Source organism: Molossus molossus, unplaced genomic scaffold, assembly GCF_014108415.1.
Source record: "Molossus molossus isolate mMolMol1 unplaced genomic scaffold, mMolMol1.p scaffold_m16_p_1, whole genome shotgun sequence".
NCBI classification, from domain to species: Eukaryota; Metazoa; Chordata; class Mammalia; order Chiroptera; family Molossidae; genus Molossus; species Molossus molossus.
Window position 1 is genome coordinate 17,381,147 of NW_023425344.1, and position 13,952 is coordinate 17,395,098.

At 39.7% G+C, this 13,952-nt stretch overlaps 1 protein-coding gene across 1 annotated transcript in view; it reads left to right on the forward strand.

Moving 5' to 3' along the window:
• ANAPC4 (anaphase promoting complex subunit 4) overlaps positions 1 to 12,360 on the forward strand; it is a 40,533-nt gene extending 28,173 nt beyond the window's left edge. Inside the window, exons 19-28 of the mRNA XM_036275761.1 lie at positions 4 to 60; positions 2,416 to 2,509; positions 5,844 to 5,941; positions 6,602 to 6,663; positions 6,743 to 6,781; positions 6,872 to 6,973; positions 8,336 to 8,410; positions 10,363 to 10,536; positions 11,498 to 11,621; positions 12,008 to 12,360. Of these exons, the coding sequence (XP_036131654.1) occupies positions 4 to 60; positions 2,416 to 2,509; positions 5,844 to 5,941; positions 6,602 to 6,663; positions 6,743 to 6,781; positions 6,872 to 6,973; positions 8,336 to 8,410; positions 10,363 to 10,536; positions 11,498 to 11,621; positions 12,008 to 12,235 (1,053 nt within the window). The 3' untranslated portion in view covers positions 12,236 to 12,360. The remainder of the gene's footprint in view (positions 1 to 3; positions 61 to 2,415; positions 2,510 to 5,843; positions 5,942 to 6,601; positions 6,664 to 6,742; positions 6,782 to 6,871; positions 6,974 to 8,335; positions 8,411 to 10,362; positions 10,537 to 11,497; positions 11,622 to 12,007) is intronic.
• The last annotated feature ends 1,592 nt before the right edge of the window (positions 12,361 to 13,952 follow it).

The following is a 13,952-nucleotide window of genomic DNA, read 5'->3' on the forward strand; positions in this document are numbered from 1 at the left end:
CAGGCTCCAGACCTTTATAATAGAAAAGGAAAATACTTTAATGTTGAAAAAGTCGGTCAGGTATGGGCTTTGGATTTAATTATTGTTATTATTTTTTTAAAAACTAATTTTAAAACATTAGCAGTGTTAGTCTTTTAGTATCTAGGGGTTTTGGAGAGTAATATAAGGCCAGTTATATATAGCCCTGCCCTTTTAGTGAAATCACCAGAGTAGTAGTTTTTAAACTTTTTGGCCTCAGAACCCTTTTACATTCTTAAAATTGTTGAGGACCCTAACAAGATTTTATGTGGGTTGTATCTATCAATGATAGATATTACTAGGTATTAGAAATTAAACAGAATGAAATATTTCTTAATTCATTTAAAAATAACAGTAACTATCGTTATTAAAAATAAAAATTTTATTACATTTTAATATAAATAGTTACAATGAAAAATAACTATATTTCAGAAAATGAAACAGTAGAGAGTGGCATTGTTTTATAATTTTGCCAGTCTCTGATGTCTGGCTTAATAGAAGACAGCTACATTCTCATATCTGCTTCTGCATTTATCTGTTGTGATATTTTGTTTTGGTTAATCTGTGTAAACAACGTTTGGCCTCGTATAGGTGTTTGGTTGGAAAGGGAGAAGTATTTTAATAGTGTTTTAGATAGTTGGAGGTATTCTTTGATATGCACCGAATCCTGACAGATAATAGGTTCTTAAAGGTTAGTTTCAATATAGAATCTAAACTGCATCAGTGGACTTTCCATACTCTGATGCATTAAAAATCCATCTGCCTTGCATTTTTGTTGTTGTTGTTGTTGTTGTGTGTTTTTTTATCCTCACCCGAGGACATTTTTCCATTTTTTGTTCAGATAGAGCGGGAGGGAGAGAGAGGAAGAGAGAAACATCGATGTGAAGGGACACATCGAGTGGCTGCCACCCGCACGACCAGCCAGAGCTGGGGACAAACTGCAACCGAAGTACGTGCCCTTAGCGGGAACCGAACCCGGGTCTCTCTCTACCGCAGGCCGACGCTCCAACCGCTGAGCCAAACCGGCCAGGGCTGCCTTGCATTTTGAATGGGTCTGTTACCCATGTGTGATTTTGTAGTATCATGTATTGGCCACTAGGAAAATACAGGTTCACTGAGTTATGCAGATCTTCCATATGCTGACACCTTCCTTCATATATATTCCAAGTCAGGTTGCATTACATCATCGCCAGACTCATCAGTCTTTAAGTCCCATGAAGCTGTCAAACACACAGTGGCAGATACAGGCTTTTCAAAATTTTAATTTTTGCATAAATGTTTGCATTTTATCATTGGCAGCCAATACTTGCAGTTGTCTTACTTAAAGTGACGGGCTCACTGGATTTATTTTTAAGAAAATGTCTGCCAAATATCCAAGAATGAATAATCATATTTTTTTCTAAGTCATTTTTTCATGTAAAAATGCAATTCCATTAACAACAAACAGTGCCTGCCGTAAGTCTCAACTACATTGTCATAAGAGCTTTCCCTCGGGATCACCATCTCACTTTGGTATGCAGCAGAAGTGCTTTTTGTACGCTCCCCAGCCCCCTCACACAGCGGTGGAGCTTTAATAAGGTTAATAATGCTAATAGCATTATCAGAGATGAGTGAATCAGTATGTGGCAAAGAGGAATACAAGGACTGATAGCAAATTTTGGTGCCACTACTTGACTTGGTGATGGTGCCAGAGATTTTCCCACCTGTGCTTTTGACCATCAGTGCAGATGTCATTGAAAAGGGCACATAACACTTGGCCAGTGTGGCTCAGTGGTTGAGCATTGACCCATGCACCAAGAGATCGCTGGTTCGATTCCCGGTCAGGGCACATGCCCAGGTTGTGGGCCCGGTGCGGGGCATGCAGGAGGCAGCCACTCGATGTTCTCTCTCATCGATGTTTCTATCTCTCTCTGCCTCTCCCTTCCTCTCTAAAATCAATAAAGAAAGAAAAGGACGCATAACATCTTGGTATTATTGTAGAAACAGTATTGACCTCATGAATCCCTGAAAGCGTCTTAGGGACTCCCAGGGTCCATGGACTACACGTTGAGAACTGCTGCCCTAGAGTAAAATGACAGTGATACTTACCATATTACTTTATAAGCTTACATGTATAAGCTTAAAATATGCTCATGAAAATGGAACTCAGAATTTAAATTCTATTTGTGGTCTCTATGTTTACAGCATTCTGATCTTTTTGTAGTTAGCAGTTTCTTTAGTTGCTTTCATTTAGTAAAATTTTGGTCACCTTGCTCATGATTACTTCAGTGCACTTTCCAAGAGGAGTTGGCAGTAAAACAAATTAACTTATTAAATAGAATAATGTTAAATATAAGCAATTTTTGAAGCCCGATGTTTTGGTTTCCTACATGCACATTTCTAATTCCGTATTACTAGTACTTGAAAGATGAAGATGATGATCTCGTGTCACCCCCTAACACAGAAGGAAACCAGTGGTATGACTTTCTTCAAAACAGCAGCCACCTTAAAGGTATTGCATGAACCCAAGTAGATTTTGACTAGTACATCTATTTATTTGAGATGAGTATATCCACTAACAATTTTGCCGAACCCTTGCTGAGTATTTATCTAAGTTCTTTAGATTTATCTTCTGTGTCCTTTTTATTTGATTAGAGAAATAGCAAAATAACAGAGTGTATGACATTACCATGATCGAAAACACTATTAACTGTGATATAGTAAGATTGCTTATATCTTAAGTATTGTATTGTCTGTTTTGCACCATATGAAAAATAGGGTATTGCAAAGAAAACTAGAGCCTACTAGTCAGAAAAGTCTGTTTGGCTAGTTCCAGTTTGTTGCCTCCTGAAAGCATAATGATGCATCAGTGAGTTCTCCTGAGGTGGTAGCTTTTTTGTTTACTTGTCATGCCTTTCATTTTCTAGGATCGTAAAATGTTGGTGTGGTAAATTTTATTTATCCAGCATTATTATTAGGGATGCAACACAAAATAGCAACCATTCAATATGTCAGGACGTCACCATTTTAGATGAAAATATTTTTAAAGTATTTCTTTGTTTTCTGAAAGAGTAATTGACCACAGTTTAGCTGTTTCTTAGATCCTTAGGGTAATAGCCACATACCTGCATTATCTCCTTCAATCTTTACAAGATCCTGTGGGGAAGGTACTTGTTACCCTCATTTTACTAATGAGGAAACTGAATGTTAGAGCAGGCCCAAGCTCATATGAGCTAGTGATGGAGCTAGGATTCTGCTAACTGCAGAGCCTGAGTTTTTAACTGGGCTCATTAGTAATCTCTGACGCTTTGATCTGGTTGCTGCTTATCTGAATGAATGAATGAATGAATGAATGAATGAATGAATGAATGAATGGAGTGCATGAATGAATGAGGGAGGGAGGGAATGAGGGAGGGAAGAGGGAAGGAATTCTCTGAGGGGCCCAGAACTTGGCTTATTGCTCTTTTGTTTTAACCCTGGAAGTCCAAATTCTTTTTTAGGGCAGCACATACAGGGTGGGGCAAAAGCAGGCTTATAGTTGTTCGTATGGAAAAGAATACAATAATTAATAAATAATAGAAGAATAAACTGTATTTTGTATGCTACAACTGTAAACTTACTTTTGCTCCACCTTGGGAGTCTTAAGACCAGGAGAGAGGTGTGTTGATGTAAATTAGGTATTGAATGAGGGAGAATAAAGGTACAGCTGACTCAGCTCATTTACCGTATTTAATCAGGATGCTTCAGCAGTAAGGAAGGATGCCTGAGAGGGCTGGCTAATGGCTGTGTGCAGGAGCGGTGGCCCCTGGGCATGTCACTGTATTGGGCTGATACTGATCCTGGGAAATTGGTTGGGCTAAAAAGAGGTCCTGTCCCTTTATTCACCCATATCTGTGGCTGAATAGAAAGGCCTAATCTTAGCTACAGGCCTCATGTGGATCAAAACAACTCTTCAGAGTAACTCCATCTCTTAAATTCTTGAGGTTTTGCTAGTGTGTGAGTTTGGACAAGCTCACTCATCTCGCAGCTTCTGAGTCTAATTGGAAGTAGTACCAAATGTCATTATGGAACTAGTAGGAAAACTTGAATTAAACTTCTAACACTTTGCAAACATCAAGGACTGAATACATAATGCTTGTCCTTGTCAGGGCACGTGAGGCGTCCGCGTATAACGGGTCCACCTCGGTGCTCTGGAAGCTGACTGCCTGGGGTGAATCTTACCCTGCTCCCTCAGAGTGTGGCGGGGGGCCTGAACTCTGTGCCCCAGTTTTCCCATCTGAAAATGAGGGTGATAACGGTGCCTCCCTCCAAAGGCTGTCGGGAAGATTGAACAGATTAATCCAAACAGTGCACTTAGTGCCTGGGTGCTAGCATCTGAGCTCTCAAAATGCATCTGACACCAAAACTAGACCAGTTCTGACACCAAGTGGCTGTCCTACACTGACTACTTGAGCCTGCCCCCACTGCAGATGTGACTCACAAGTACAGGGACCCCAAGTTGCCCATGTTTCTGTCCCACTTGGCTACAAAGTTGTGGGTTCCCACAACTTCAGGTTTGATAATTTGCTAAAATGGCTCAGAAAATTCAGAGACAGACTCATGTTTACTGGTTTTTTGTAAAGGGTACAACTAAGGAGCAGCCAAATAGCAATGATGTGTAGGGCATGGAATGGGGGGTCATGGAGCCCCCTCCGGGCACACCACCCTCCCAGAACCTCAAGGTATTCACCTACCCGGAGGCTCTCTGACCCTGTTGTTGAGGGGGTTTTATGGAATTTTATTATGTAGAAATGATGATTAAGGCATTGACCATTGATGATTGAACTTCAGCTTCCCTTCCTGGATGTTGGGGGATGGGACTGAAAGTTCCAAGGTCTGTGGTGTCCACCTCCCTCTGAAGCCATCTAGGGGCCTGGCCAGCATGGCCTCATCAAAACAAAAGATGCTCCTGTCACCCTTATCACTCAGGAAATTCTAAGCTCTGTGCCAGGAACTGGGGACAAAGACCCCATATCTTTCTGTGGCACCACCGTATCTGTCACCTGTTGGGAGCAGAAAATGTTAACATGATCAACATTTGTTCTGTCCAGCCCAGCTGGCACCTGAGGTGCCGGGACTGAGGCGGGGTGAGGGAGGCCTGCAGGGCAAGTGGGGGAGGTGAGCTTGGGTGTTGGACTTGGCTTGATTCAGAGATGGTCATTTTCATGGCGGGCACTTTGTAGGCCTCCTACATCTCATTTTTTAAATCTGTAAAATGGACACTATGATGCTTACTTTGTACTCTCTTGTAAAGCAACACATATGACAGATATAAAAAGAACCTAGCATAGTTAGTGTCAGTAAATGCTGAATTACATACTACTTTCTACTGAAAAAGTAGCCTTTTTAAAGTAGAGTTTATTTTCATAGCACTGGTTTCTTGCCTGCTGTGTTAGTACCACCCTCCTCCAGAGCAGTCCTGGACTGCTGTTCAGTCCACTGGCTACGGATGGAGAAGAAGAATTTGGTTTCGTTATGTCCTGTGGTTCCCAAACCCTCCCCTTCTTCCAGCCAGCAGAAGTACACTGTTGGGATTTTGGTGGGAAAGGGAGCGTGTTGAGTGATAAGCTGCTGGGACTTAGCTGGTAGTAAGTGGTTGTGTTTAGTGGGCTGTCAGCAGGGGTGATGGAAGGCAGAGGCCACGCCACGGTCGTTTTCAGTGAGGTGTGAACATCCAAGGACGTGGCCAGGGAGGAGTCCACCGTCAGAGAAGCGGTGTGGGCTGGCTCTAGTAACAGAATATTTCCTTCTAATCATCTGGTTTACTATAGCTTTTATTGTTTGTTTCTGTTTTTGTATGAAACCAGAAAGTCCATTGCTGTTTCCTTATTATCCTCGAAAGTCATTGCATTTTGTGAAAAGGCGGATGGAGAACATTATTGATCAGTGTTTGCAAAAGCCAGCAGTAAGTCTGAAATGCACGTCTTTGTGTAGGAGCAAGAATATGTACAGTATGTGGCTCATTTATGCCAATGATCATAGTCAGTAAGCTGAACCAAATGAAAATGCTGATATTCAACCTTTTTTAACTAAGAATACTGGCAGTTTTATATGATTCACCCTAATATTTCCTCTTACTGTTAGTTTCTTTTATAAATCTTTATTGTTGAGAGTATTACAGATGTTTCCCCTATTTCCCCCCATTGACCCCCTCCTTCCCACTCCCACTCCCTCCTTATTGTTAGTATCTTATATTAAAAACAAAAATATTATTGAAAGTGTTGGCATCCAGTATTTTTTCCAGAACAAACTTATTATAAATGTTCTTAGTTACAGAGCTGACATATTGCTTGTTTACTCCTGAAGGATGGGTGATTGGCACTGTGAGACTTACGTGGAGGAGGCAGTTCCTAACGTGTTGTGTGCTTATCCAAGATCCTTTTCAGCTCAGAATTCTCTCTTTCCCTTACTGTTAGGACTGTCATTAAAGTTTCTGTGTGAAAGGTTTGATGATATAGATGACTTGTTTTTATTAGACTTAACCAGTAATGGCCATTCATTTTCTGTAGAGTATTTTCTGTGGATATGTAAAATGCTCTAATATTTTAAATTTTATTTTATTTAGGATGTAATTGGAAAATCAATGAATCAAGCAATCTGTATTCCATTATATAAAGATACTAGAAGGTAATTTTGTTTGGCTTTTGGATGGTATAATTCAGCAGCCGATTTAAATTTTTCTTAATTTTTTTTCCTTTTGTTTTAGTGAGGACTCTACACGTAGATTGTTCAAATTTCCTTTTCTGTAAGTGTGTGCTTCTTCCCGATCACAGCACAGTTTTCTCTGCATTGATAGCTACATATCATGCTTGACATTACATTTTTCTTTCCTTAGGTGGAATAATAAAACTTCAAATCTACATTACCTTCTTTTTACTATTTTAGAAGATTCACTTTATAAAATGTGCATCTTGAGGAGACATACTGATATTACCCAGTAAGTGTTCGTCTGAGGTTTGAATCAGAAGAGATAAGATTTTATTCTTAATCATAAAGTATACAGCTTTTCTTCCCTACGTTTCAGGTTTTGGTTAAGCTACCTTGTGGCTGTAGGCTTGTCGTTGAACTGTTCTTAGTCTGTTTTCATGTCATTGGATGATAGTGCCAAATTAGGAAGCTATATGATCCCTTCTGATTCTCGATTACCTAATTCTGTGTCGGTGTATAGCAGTTACATGGAGGGTTTTTTTTAGGCCTAGGAAAAATCAAGAGCAGAACACTCAGAATTTTATCTTGTGAACTTGTGGAAGTTCAAAACTGTATTTTGGGTTCCTTATACAAAGGACTTTTACCTCAGGTTAAGTATGCCTTTCATTAAACAAGAGGTCTCACCTGTGGAAACTTTTTTTGAGAATCCAAAGTGAAAGTTCTGGAAGGTAAATCATACGCAGAATGCCGTTAGTATCTTAAATGGTTTTAAATCTGAATTTCAAGGACATATTTTGAAACCAAGATGTGAAATAATTTGGTTGTTCCAGATTTCCTTAATTGTATAAGGTATCTAGCTACTTTGATGAATATAAGATTGTAAACAAGTTGTAATTTTTTAAAAATATGTTTTTGTTGATTTTATTTTTTAATTTTTTTTTTTTTTATTGATGTGAGAGAGAGAGGAAGGGGGAGAGAGAAAGAGAGAGAGAGAGAGAGAGAGAGAGAGAGAGAGACAAAGACAGAAACATTGATGAGAGAGAACATTGATTGGCCGCCTCCTGCATGCCCCCCACTGGGGACCTGGCCCACAACCCGAGCATGTGCCCTGACTGGGAATCGAACTTGTGACCTCTTGGTGCATGGGTTGATGCTCAACCCCTGAGCCACACCTGCCGGGCATGTTTTTGTTGACTTTAGAGAGAGAGGAAGGAAGACAGACAGAAAGAGGGGAAGGGAGACAGAGAGAGAGAGAGAGAGAGAGAGAGAGAGAAATATTGATGTGAGAGTGGAACATGTGTTGGCTGCCTCCTGCACACTCCCTACTGGGGATCAAGCCCACAACCCAGGCATGTGCCCTGACCAGGAATCAGACCGGGGACCTGTCAGTGCATGGGGCAGTGCTCAACCACCTGAGCCACACTGGCTGTGGCCCAAGTTGTAATTTTGATATTAGGTTTATCTATCTAGGTGTTTAAATTAGTTATCAGTGTTCTAGAGTGAGCATAATGGCATTTGGGTCTGGAGTTCGGTGTTTAGGTAAATGTTCGGTGTTTAGGTAAACACTGACAATCATGTTTTTTCAAGCATTTGGATTATTGGCTATCCAGGTTGTTACACAAAGTCTCCCTCCCCTGCTTCTTTCTTCCAGATCTGTAAGTAATGGATTAATTGCTGTTAAATTTGGGAGTTTCACATATGCCACAACTGAGAAAGTGAGAAGAAGGTAAATCTTGAGTTTTATTTTGATGATAAATATATATATATACATACACACACACACACATACATATATATATATATGTTTAATTATGCAAATTATAGGAATGTGGTTGGACTCAGTTAAGTGATACATACCTTCAAGGCCTTCCTCACTTGCAACATAGGGAGCAGGATTGGTCACATGTTGTATACTTACAAAGAGAGTTGAATAGAAGCTTACTACCTTGCAGCAGGAATTTCTGTAATGTGGTTTTCTATAATTAATACCTCTGAGTTCCGTGTCTGTTAATAAGAAAGTAATGTGGTTCCAGGGGCAGGTGGATGAGGTGGTGGTTATGACCAACAAAAATGGGAGGTGGTATCATTCTTTTTTTTTTTTAAATGAATTTTTATTTATTTTTTTGTTACAGATATTTTACCTTTTTACCCCATTGGCACCCCCCACCCCACCCCCCCTCCACCCTGTCCCCGGCTTAGTTGTCCATGTCCATTGGTCATGCATACATGCATATAAGTTCTGTGGTTTATCTCTTCCCACCCCCCACCCCCCATCCCCTCTTCTGAGGGATGTCAGTCTGTGCCCTACTTCCATGTGTCTGAGTCTACTGTATTCCTCGACTGTTATGTTCATTATATTCCGTATATAAGTGAGATCATGTGGTATTTGTCTTTTTCTGCTTGGCTTCTTTCGCTTAGGATAATACTTTCCAGGTCCCTCCATGTCGTCTCAAAGGATAAGAGATCTTTCTTTCTTACCGCTGCATAGTACTCTATTGTGTATATGTACCACAGCTTTTTTATCCATTCGTCTACTGGTGGACACTTGGGCTGTTTCCAGATCTTAGCTATTGTAAATAGTGCTGCTATGAACATGGGGGTACATACAGTGATACCTCGGTTCTCGAACGCCTCGGTTTTCGACCAAATCGGTATTCGACCAGGAGATTGGAGAAACTTTTGTCTCGGAATCCGAACAAATATTTGGAACTCGAACTTCCGAGATGAGCCGAGTTGAGCCGAATGGCGTTCATTCGGCCCAGCGCGCCTTGCTTGCGTCATCAGTGTGAGTGCAGAGAGAGAGTCACGTTTTGTGGAGTCACGCTTTCCTATTGGGTTTCATTGCTTCGGTTCTCGAACAATTCGGTTCTCGACCGTCCTCCTGGAACGAATTATGTTTGAGAACCGAGGTATCACTGTATATTCTTCCTGATTGGTGTTTCAGGCTTCTTAGGGTATATTCCCAGCAGTGGGATCACTGGGTCAAATGGAAGTTCAATTTTTAATTTTTTGAGGTAGCACCATAGTGTTTTCCATAGTGGCTGCACCAGTCTGCATTCCCACCAGCAGTGTACTAGAGTCCCCTTTTCTCCACACCCTCGCCAACACTTGTTGTTTGATGATTTGTTGATGGCGGCCATTCTGACAGGTGTGAGGTGATAGGTGGTATCATTCTTAATGCAGGGGAATTTTCTAAGGTACAAAAGAGTGATAATACCTGAGTCATCCCTGAGGATTTGCAGAGGACAAAATTGGCTGATCTTTTCTCACTCTCCTTATATAAAAGTATGTTATGATAACGTCTTTGAAATTGATGTATCTTTATATGAAAATCTTATTTTTACTTTCTGTCTAGTTAAATCAAAATACAAAAATGGTATTGTTCATAAAACTTCCACAGTTGAAACTGTGAACCAACCTTATAGATTTTTCTTTTTTCATGATCACCTATTTTTAGGGCCTAGTTATATTTGTGACTTAATCAGTATATTAGGTAGCTGTGATTTTAGTCCAAACTAATGATGTCTTTTAAATGTTATTTTATAGAATGTTACTTGATTTTTTTATTAACTTTTTTTGGGGGGGGGGGGGGCTTGGTACAAGTATGTTATACATACAATATTGTCAATAAAGTAGTTATGATTATCTTTCATGTAACAAAACTCATTTCAATTCTAGCACCTACAGTTGTTTGGATGCACAGTTTTATGATGATGAAACTGTAACAGTAGTTCTTAAGGACACTGTAGGACGTGAAGGAAGAGATAGACTCTTGGTCCAGTTGCCATTGTCTTTAGTGTATAACTGTGAAGATTCTGCAGAATATCAGTTCACTGGGACTTACTCTACAAGGTAACTAACTCGTTAGTGAGTTCGTCTTTCTGATATAAGAGTTAAAATATTTTTTAATGTATGTCATACATTCTAGTTCTTTAGGTGTGCTAGATAATCGTTACCAAGGATAACTATACAGTCAGCTGAGCAGAAATACTCCTATTTTTTATCTTAAAAAATACTGGTTTCAATGGCTCTTCTGTTCCTTTGCTTTATTAATAAGTATTTGCGGGAACAAGGTTGGGAATTATTTGGAGTAAAGAGTGGGGCTTTTGTTAGTTCTTTTTTCAAGAGTAGCATGAATTAACCCAGTCTGTAGTAGAATGAATTATTCTAGATTGCGTTTAGTGTTTCTCTTCCAGAATTAGGACCTTAGTGGCCACATGGAGGGTACATGGCCTTTCCAAGAGATGGATTTAGTTGACTAAGATTTAAGTAAGCAGATCCCTTCTCTAATTTAAAAATGTGTCTATTTGCTTTCCTTGAAAGGGAGTAAACAACCTTACTAAGATAGTACTCTGCTTATTTGTAATTGTAGTATTTTTATAGGATAAGTACACAGCTTTTTAAAAAAATTTTTAATGTTCTATTTTTGTTAATCCTCACCTGAGGATATTTTTTCCATTGTTTGTTTTTTTTTTTTTTAAGAGAGAATGGAAAGGAGGGAGGGAGAGAGAAGGAGAGAGAGGGAGAGAGACATTGATTGGTTGCCTCCTACACGCACCCCAATTGGGGCCATGGATCCAACCTGCAATCCAGATACATGCCCTCTACTGGGAATCGAATCCACAACCCTGCGGGTGCTCAGGCCAATACTCTAACCACTGAGCATACCAGCCAGGGCTATGCAGCTTTTTTATATGGTGGCTGGTAGAATTCTGTTGGAAATGGGAATATGGGTAGAAATGGAGCCCGTGGTTGAGTTTAAACCAAGGAGAAGATCCCCTTTTCACTCCGGGTTGGTCTCTCTCCTGTCTAGGCTCGATGAGCAGTGCAGTGCTATTCCTACACGCACCATGCACTTCGAAAAGCACTGGAGACTACTGGAAAGTATGAAAGCACAGTATGTTGCTGGGAATGGTTTTCGGAAGGTGTCCTGTGTGGTAAGTGTTTATAGATCCTTTACTGAGAGTTACAGGAGGAAGTGACTGGATCTATAAAGTCCTCTCAGTGCAAACATTTTGTGATGAATTGCTTCTATTGATTATGAGCTTGTTAGTTGCCTTAGCTATTTAATTCTTTTGTTCTGAGAAAGCTTACTAAGTAATAACAGTTCTAGATTTTAATCATGAAATTGTTACTGTAGTGTGTGGAAGTCCTTTTATGCAAAGTGAAGGCTTCAGTTCAATGATTTTGTTGTAAATTCATGTGAAAATAATTTTTCTATCAAACCATTCTTTGTTTGAATTTATGATTTCTAATTCCTTATATATAATGTATTAGTTAAGCCATTGTATTTAAAAATTCTGTATTTGACCTTTTTCTTTAGTTAAGCTCAAATCTCCGTCATGTGCGAGTGTTTGAAATGGACATAGATGATGAATGGGAGCTGGATGAGTCTTCAGATGATGAGGAGGAGGCCAGTAATAAGCCTGTAAAAATAAAGGAAGAAGTGCTGTCCGAGTCAGAGGCAGAGAACCAACACGCTGGTGCTGCTGCTTTAGCTCCGGAGATAGTCATTAAGGTGGAAAAACTGGACCCTGAGCTAGACTCATAGTCTAGGTGTCATCGTTTTGTATGTTCTCATTATGTCAGAAAGGACATAGGAGATGGGCTAAATGTCTTGAACCACTTTTAATTAATTCTCTTTGTATAACAAAGAAATAAACAGTAAATTTTATTCTCATTCTGCTTCATCTTCTCTCAGTGGTATAGTCACTGTGAAAGACTTTCTTTTTGCTGAAATTCCTTTGTATTACTGTGTGTATAACTAGTGTTTAAAAAAAACATTAACTGTGAAGAAAAAGGTAAGTATCAGGAATCATTCCTATCCCAGGAAAAAATCACATTTAAATAGTCATTCCCTGGAAATTTTGATGCACATAGTATTTTTAAAACATAGACATTTGTTCTTGTTTTTCTATCTTCCTCTTCTAGTTTATTTTAGATCTCCAGAATGCTTTCAAAATTACGTTTTCAAAATACACTGATTTACTGTAATGCTGAGTAAACCAAAGATGGATTCAGCCTTTATGATCTAAATGGCAAAACATTGCTTGACACCTGCATGATTATCTCTTCTCGCCATGCTGTGTTAGAGCTCCGGATTCTTGGAGCCAGCAGGGGTCTGGGTGTCTTTCCTCTGTTTAGAGTTGGCCAAGAGCATGCGGTGGCTGTCTGTGCACTTGCCTCCTTGGGAACATGAGAAATGTGGATCAAGTAAACATAATTTAGCATTAGTTCAGATTTCCTAGTGCTCATTCCCAGAGTGGAATAGTATTCTCATGACTTTCAAAGAGTTTCCATTTTATGTATGAATTATAGTATTGGTGCATTGTTAAATGAAAGACTCCCTTTTAAAGCTTCGAGGATCTTTGGGCAGGAAGATATACTGTAACCAGGTAAGTGGGTCACCGCAGGATTCTGTGTCATTTGTTTTTTGCACATGAACTAAGTAGGTACAGTCGTCCCTCATGAGCCACTTCGTGCTTCGCCTTTTGTGACTTCACTCTATTGCGTTTTTTTCAAATATATTCATTAAAAAGTTGATCGAGACAGTGAAAATGATACAGCGCATGCTCGGTTGTCTGAGTCAATTTTACACCCCTGTGTTACAATTAAAATTAAAATTACTGTACGGAGGGACTAGGCCTATGTATTCGAGCACCCCAGGAATCCTTCAACGCCAGGTGCGCATTAACCGCGATAAGTGAGGGACGACTGTACATCTCTATACACTCCAGGTGCTTCAGTTCGTCTGCTCTTTGTTGGTTTTGAAGGGAAAGCTGAGAAGCCACTGGTGTATGTGAACTTGGAGTTCAGACGTGTGACCTGTGGGAGATTGACCGTGCTAGCCTGCAGCCTTGCACATAGCAGGCCTTAAACACAAGTAATTATAATTTACGTCATTGTTTATTGATGGTTGGTCAGTGTTCATGGCATAGCGCAGAATGTCTACATTAGCTTTTGTGAGTGAGAAAGGTAACTGACTGTCAGGTGACATTACGGAGAAATTATAGGTGGTAGGTATGCGGAGTAAATGCATTGCTGAAACTAATTAAATGGTATAACATTTAAATAACTTCAATGGATTTGGGAGATAAATAATTATGGCTTGTTCTTAAATGAATTCCAGCTTCATGATAATCAACCAATTCTTTATTAGACAGTAATCTGTCCCATGTGACTTCATTAAATTTATAAAGGTTTTTTAATATGGGCATGTTTGCTATTTGTGGTTCCAGCATAGGGGTAAATAAAAAACAAGACTTTCA